This window comes from Seriola lalandi, unplaced genomic scaffold (genome assembly GCF_002814215.2).
Source record: "Seriola lalandi dorsalis isolate HSWRI2012SDOR001 ecotype SW California unplaced genomic scaffold, Sedor1 jcf7180002054940, whole genome shotgun sequence".
In the NCBI taxonomy this organism is placed as follows: Eukaryota; Metazoa; Chordata; class Actinopteri; order Carangiformes; family Carangidae; genus Seriola; species Seriola lalandi.
In genome coordinates, this window is record NW_019525491.1 from 20,532 (window position 1) to 28,148 (window position 7,617).

General features: G+C 40.7%; 1 protein-coding gene across 1 annotated transcript in view; it reads right to left on the bottom strand.

Moving 5' to 3' along the window:
* Nucleotides 1-7,617, bottom strand: part of anxa5a (annexin A5a) — a 17,324-nt gene that overhangs the window by 7,123 nt on the left and 2,584 nt on the right. Inside the window, exons 2-6 of the mRNA XM_087170259.1 lie at nt 7,107-7,191; nt 4,788-4,882; nt 3,005-3,118; nt 781-871; nt 21-100 (exon numbers count right to left, since the gene is read on the bottom strand). Coding sequence (XP_087026385.1) covers nt 21-100; nt 781-871; nt 3,005-3,118; nt 4,788-4,882; nt 7,107-7,119 — 393 coding nt within the window. The 5' untranslated portion in view covers nt 7,120-7,191. The remainder of the gene's footprint in view (nt 1-20; nt 101-780; nt 872-3,004; nt 3,119-4,787; nt 4,883-7,106; nt 7,192-7,617) is intronic.

Here is a 7,617-nt window from a genome sequence, read left to right on the forward strand (position 1 = left end):
ACCCTCCCACCCCTCTCTACCTGGAGCAGGATCACCAGCAGCTTCTGATAGTCCCCCGAGGTGTCACCGCAGACATCTTTCTCCAGCTTGCCTCCGAACTCTGGAGGGAAGAAGAGAAGAGGGGCAGAAGATTGTTTACGCTTCTCGCTCACAAGAGGCACTAATGGTTGCAATCGACCCTGGTGGGCCGTCCTCTGACAGCAGAGATTTGATTAGTCGGCCGACAGACGGAGAGGCCCTCTCTTTTATTCATATCAAATAAACTGGCCTCTTTGCCTTTGGGCTTTTGTTGTCACACACTATTTTCCATTGTGGTTTGTTGCACTTTAAAGCTGGTATTTTAGGGACATTCTTGTAGTGACAGGTGTAAGTATGAAAGGTGCACTCATTACTCCGATTACAGAACTCTTAAGATATCATGGTTGGAAACCAGAAGTGCTGCTCGTCTTCTAGTCTGGGGAAAATATTGTCAATATTACAAAATATATATGTTAAGCCTTTACGGCCACTGTAATCTGTCAGTTCAGCTAGTTCTCTTCTGCACTATATAAAACCATTTGACAGTGGAGATCACAACAAGTCGCTCTAAAACCTACTTAACATGGCGACATGCTGAAAAGCCAAACTCAGATCTCGGATGTTGCCGTTACATCGTCAGACTCTTGATGTAAATTCATGTACAAGTAAATTACAAGAGTCATTTTTGTGCCTGAAGCACCGTTTTACCAATAACAAATCACAGTAAACATGCTATCTGCTTGTTTAGTGTGAGTAAGTCACCTTTCTTGTACACTTTGATGATTTCTTTAATCTGTTCGCCAGTCCTGGAGGCGAGGATCTCAATCAGCACTTCGTCATCGGTCCCGACGCCCTGGGAACCAAACGCAACATGTGGAGGAAGTCAGCATGAAACAACATGGGTTTTTGTGGCAGCGAGTTCTCATAGCTCAACTAATCTTTTATCATTTTGTCCTATAAGATGGTTAGTGTGTAATGCATCAGTTACAAGATGTTTTATGAAAATGGAACAAATATTTGAAGAAAATAAGAAGCAGTTTATTTCGCTGCAGAAGATTCATTCATTAAAGAATGAATGGGTTCAGTGCTAAAGAGACTCAGCTTTGAGCTTCTCTCCTCTTTGCTGTGATTAACCTGCAGCAGAGAAAATGTCTAACGAACCAAACAAATGGAGCAGTGGATGTGCTGGGAACACTGAGGCTAAGTCCTCAATGCTTCGCCTTGACTTTGATTGAACATTTCATTTGCACTGGAAATTCAAATGTGAATGTGTTTAAAAAATAATGAGAGCTGGAAAAAAAAAAGTTCCACTGTAACCTTTAAGACGACTCAGGAGTTTGCTAAATGTAATTTCCTGCAAACTTTATGAGCCTTGAGTGTGACATAAAACGCAGGAGAAGTAAGTGTATTACACCTCAAACACATGAAATGATGTCATAGCTCAATGCTGACACTCATTTGAGCCACATGAGAAGTGCAGGAGATGGATGTGGGTGATCCCATTAGTCTCACCTCTCCACAGTCAGTAAGATGAGGTTGTGTCTGAAGAGTAGCTCTAATGAAAAACAACATCCTTAACATCTGGTCTTAAATAGATTTGGAGCAGATACAGAGAGAAAAGTGACATTAGTCAATCTATGAATATGACACCTTATGAAAGATGATTCAGGTTCCTGCAGGTCGTCTTCAACTTTAACCTGAAATCGACTGTAACGATCTAATACTTGCGCTGTAGGATAAATGTGTTCAATAAGCAAAAAGTGTTGTAAAGTCGTGCCATGAGATATTCTTGTTTTGATCCTGAAGTCCAAAAAATTATTATTATTTTTTAATAATAATATGAATCTTTTGTGCCTCAAATTAATTGGTTTGCGTCCTTGCTTTTGTTCTCAATTTTCAACCCTGAGAATCGTCTCAGTCATTTGCAAGATGTCAAAGTGTAACGAGCAGCTGCGGCTGTTGGAACCGCTAAAGGCTAAAATAATTTTTTTTAATCGTTTCAAAAATGATCAAGTCCTGAGATTATAAATCATGTTTTGTGATTGTTTTGGCCACTTGGGAAGAGAAGAGCTCTGCATCGAGCAGCCTGATATATTTCCACCTTATAAAACTGTTGAGGCGTGTGACGTGTTTGGAAATGACTTCCATCCACACGCCGCAGACGTTAGCAACGTTAGCTTTTCATCTGGTGCCACGTTTCTGGGGAAATTTAGGTCTGATATTCACTTGATTTTAAGCTGTGTATTTTGTGTAATGTGGGTTTATTAAAGCCACTGGGGGGGGGGGGGGGGGGGGGGGGTGAGAGTGGTTAGACTGAATCAGGCAGTAAATCTACAGGCTGTAACACCAAAAATATGAGCTAAAAATAGGCTACAAAGCTCAGTAGAGCTTCATGGTTTGGTGATAATTCTCCTTCCACATCAAACATGAGTTGATTGATTCACTGTCAACATGAAAATTTATAGTGGAGCTTTATCCATCCTGCAGTTTAGTAGTAGACGCCCATTTATCTAGAGACTGAGGACAGAATCTTTGTGAGAAAATCCACTGGAGAAACGGTGGAACTAGTGGAACAAAGGCCAAACATTTGGATATCTTTTAAATGGCATATCAGCATGAAACAGACCTGTCGCAGACATTTAAACTCGTCAATCACAGGTTTAACTATTACCATCAACAATGACTGAGTTCCATTTATCTGTTCCAGTGCCAGGGCGCTGGCGCTGTGACTGCTGATTTACTGGCACGGCTTAAATAGAAGGAAGCCTTCATCACTGTTATTATCTCACAACTGTTTTTACAGCAATGACAAGTTGAAATGTTTGTTTTGACAAAGGTCTGTTGCTCAGTCTAAAGTTTTAACATTAAAAAGTGTTGGAAAGTTTGTGTAAAAAAACACAACAAAATAAAGTTTTATCAACTCATTCGCATGCGAGACCTGCAATCTGGATGAAGTGGAGCATCTGAGGAAACTTTCTTTAGTCACCTTGAGAGCCATGTGCAGTTGAGAAGCATCATATGATGTAGGTGGGGTCATCAAGGCCACAATCAGACTCTCCAACAGCCCGCCGAGCTCCGATTTCAGCACGCTGACCAAGTCCTGTGGTCACATGATGATTCATGACAACAGGAACAAAAACAATAGTAATTTTGTTTGTACAGATTTTTATCTCTGCATCATTTAGATGCTGTAACATTTAAGTCACAAGAAAGACTGGTGCTGTTGAGTCAGTTCATCCTAAAGCCTTTAAAGTCATGATATATATCTATATAGTCATAATAATGAATTCAATGAAAATGCTAAATGCAAAGTTAAACTTAGGATCCTCAGATGTTTGTTAACATGAGACGCAAAGTTTGTTTGTTGTAGTTTCATCCAAACTTTGTATAAGACGGTTTAAATGTGAAAATAAGAAGAGAACTCTCAGGTTCATAAAATAATAACCTGCAGAAACTGTGCAATATTTCTTTAAACTACCACCTCATCAAACAGAACATTCAGAATCAGGCACAGACACTTTAATCTGAATTGATTTCTGCATCGCAGTGAATCACATATTTGGGCACTGCTGGGTGAAAACAGTGAGTAATTGCATATTTCTTCGTTATTTGAGTGTGTGAGTGTGTGTGTGTGTGTGTGTGTATGTCTGTGTGTATTTGTGTGTATATACAAAACACCCATGGGATCCTATGATCTACTGTGCTTGGCCACTGTTCCTCATATTTACAGACCAAGTCCAACAATCACAATCCATCTCTCTTTTTCCATTTTCCTGTTTAGGTTTTCACATCTATTAAAAGCCAAATCAAATCAAATTCCCATAAAGAAAAATAGAAAAAAAGACTTGTCAAAAGGTGCATTACAGAGCCAAACAGAGAAACTGTGAGTTACAGACACTGAAAGGAAGCTGAGCAGAGAAACAGGAGCACTCACTCCTAACAGATATGACTGTTACACGATCGCATTTCAGTTTTTTGTCTCAACTTTCTGGCACCAGCTCCGGTTTCAGATGTTATTGCAAATGAGCAGTTTAAGCATGTGTCTGTTGCAATTATTGCATTATATGACGTGTCATAAAAAGCGCTCTGAACTGGCGATAAAAGTAAATAGGCTCATTCTGTGGCTCATTCTGACAGAACACGGCGATACTCAGAGATATACCAGGGGCTACTTGGTGATTTTTCTGATGTAGCTCGTATCTCTCAAACTGCTTCATCTATTTATACTTCAGGAAGCAATTACATTTGCCAGAATGCTTTTCAATAACCTCCACGGAAAGCAAATTAACTTGCAGCTTTCAATCCACATGTGGTCATAAAATAACTTGACAGCGTGATAGGACGGTAAGGACAGGGGACGGTTAAAATGTCCGTTTGGTGTGTAGCTGACTGCGCTGAGCTCAACTGAACGTCGTCCCCAACAAAGCACAGCATTTTACTCCTCTTTGAATAGTGTTTGCCAAAAACTACAATGTCTACAACTACAACCAATAATCTCGGAGCTGAGTGCCGGAGCGAGGAAGAAGGAAAGCATTGTGAGCCGAACTAATAGATTGTTGGTTTTCATGGAATTGTTGAGAATAAGAGAAATAAAGAATATCACCAGCTTCATCCTTTAAGAAAAGAATAAGGAGATGGTAGAAAAACTAATAAGGTACACTTCAGACATCTCTGTGTCCTCGGGGCTGTTGGATTGAGTGTCGCTGACATGACCTGTAACCATCCATCCATGTGACCCCTGGTTGCCGTCAGCTCTCTGTTTCATTTACCTTTCCGTAGGCCTTCTTGTACGCTGCCTTAATTTGCTGGCGTTGATCGTTGCTGCGTGCCGCCAGGAGCATGAGGATGACGTCTTCATCCGTTCCTGGACCAGAGATAGAATAAAGCATTACATACTTTAACACATGGACAGCTGCTCCGTGAGCGTCATAAAAACACGTTTGGATAAAGACAAAAACAAATCTGCTTCTTATTCCAAACGGGCTAATAAAGCATTTTTCTGTTGACATCCAACATCTAGCAGGAGCTTCCTGTCTGGCTAAATCTGATTGAGAATAACCGACACTTTGCAATATACTCCCATATGAAGGGTCAAGCTCTTTAAGAAAGCGATCAGGATTGAAAATGCCTGACGAGGCCCATGATCTTATAATCAATAGCTGCTGAAAGGCACCAGAACCTCTGAGAAAACGGCTCAGATGGACAAACAAGCTTAAGAGCAGCACACGGTATTTTCCCCGAGGGGATTGGAAATGGTGCATTCTTGCCGAGGTAATTACGGCACAGAGCTTTTCTTATCTGTAATGACAGCCACACTATAGACAGAGGCCTGCTTAGGTCAACATCGTGCTTCTCGCTTTTAATTTATTTAATTGCACGTTGAATTGTGAGAGCGCTAAACTAACAGAGAGTATGAGTAGGAGATAAAGGGGAAGAAACGGCGCTGGTGGTCGGTGGAGTTATATGTAGCGGGGGGAAGCGTCAGTCGTAAAAACGCCTGTACAACACCTTTAACTCAGCGATTGTCATCGGGCCCATTGACTCACACTAATGAGTGCAGAAGGATGTTTTGATTGCAGTCTCCTATTGTGTATCTCCGCAATTAAAATTAGATCACATGAGGAAAGAAAATGAGATCAGAGGCCAAACTATTAAAAATTAATCCATATTAAGGTGAACAGCTTTCAGCCAAGACAAAAGCTGCATAACAGAAGGGGATTATAATGTAAAAAATATTAGAATTATTAATCTCCTGCAAATGTGCACAAGGTTAAGAGGTTAACATTTGGTTTTTGCAGGAGTGAGCATGTCAGGTAAAGCATGTGTACTTTAATATGGGATGCTGACAATTCAAAGGGTTTAAATTAAAATTAAAATCACGTTAGGAACAGAGCTCTTCATGGCGAGTTTGGACAGGAGTGATTACAGCCACCAAAACACACACAAACAAGACGCTGCGCCGCTACAGGAGCTGGTGAGAAAAGGAAAAACAAAAGAGGAAGTATATTTGAAAGGCTTATCAGAATTTACACGACAATTTACTCTCTTTGGAAGCAGCCTTTTCTAACTCAACAGAAGTTATCAAACGGCTGTTTTCTCCCCTCTCTCTCTCTCTCTCGGAGGGTAAGGTGCAAGGTAAACGAAGACCCAAACAGTGTGTGTCTCCCAACAGAATGCACCGCTCGGTGACATTACATTATGACGGAAGTTCAGCCTGAGTGGGTTTTTCTGTGGGAGAACCCTGTGGTTCTTGATGAAGCCCATCTGCATCAGGACCCTGCTGTGCACAGGGGGTCTCACTGAAGTGAAAAGGAGGCTGCATTTCTTCTTAATGTCTGACTCATCATGGTGTGAAACAACTAAAACGTCATTAAAAGCTGTTTGGAATTGATCATTACGTGAGATTAGACTGATAACATGAGTGGGAATGTTGGAACAGCAGACCAGGACCGGAGACATAAAACCTCAATATACCAATGAACCCTCACGTATAACTTCACTTAAAATAGACCATCTTCTATATTGCCTGCATTTATCACCATATTATTTTTCATTTATTTACAAAAATTTCAAACCATTATATCCATTTCAGATTGTTCACCGGCTCATATTATAGAGGGTTTTATTTTCTATTTTGTCTCAATGTTTGGCGACGGCACAGTAACTGCTCATTACTGTCTTCTTGCAGAACATTTTGTGGACATAACTCGGTGTCATTACTGTGATTTATTGTTGTACTGGATTTAGAGAGAAGCAAACCTGAATAACAGTCGCTTGTGGGTAAATGCAAATAAACCTAATGTTGCTTAAATGTGGGACGAAGTGACGATATTGTTGAGGGCGTTGGGGAGTCACTGGTTCATATGCAACTCACACAACTTAAATGATGTATTAACATAAACCCTCCAGAAGGTGGAGGGACTTCTGGCATCTCGCAAGTAAAGAAATAAATACTTTCCAGCGTGCACAGGGTTTTAGCTTTTGGAGATATGTTCATCGTTCTTGTATGAAATATTGTATAACACAGTAGGTTAGTGGAGGAGCAAACAGCAGTGAGGGGAAGGCATTCATTCTGAGATACAACTGACCGAATCCTTTCATGGCCTTATGGAGGATCTCAGCATCGTGTTTGGCGTTGAAGTTGACGAACGGTCTCACGCTGCCTCTGTGCGCCTGTGGGAAGAGAGAGACTGAGATCAATAATAATGAAAAAAAACCTTTTTAACAAACATTGTTTTCTTAATGTTTCTCCAGGTCATTAGCAACAGTTTAGCCTGTTCACGAGCACGTTTTTGTGTGTTTTGCTTTGTCATTCTGGTGTTAACATTGTACTGGAAATTGCTGGGAATAACAGTTGGTAGGTTCACAATAAAAAATATTGCTTAAGGCCAGTACTCTAAGTATTACCTGTATCCAGTCTGACTGCTGCTTTGCGTCATGCTGATCATTATAAAAATGTGCTGTGTCTCACTTGTTGGTGTCCTGATTGTTCTCCAGGGAAAATATCATTTGAAGAAAAAAGCAATAAAACATCTGTCGCAGCTGCAGCCTTGTTTCACACTCTACGCAGGTGGGAGAAGTGGAAGAATATTACCCCCC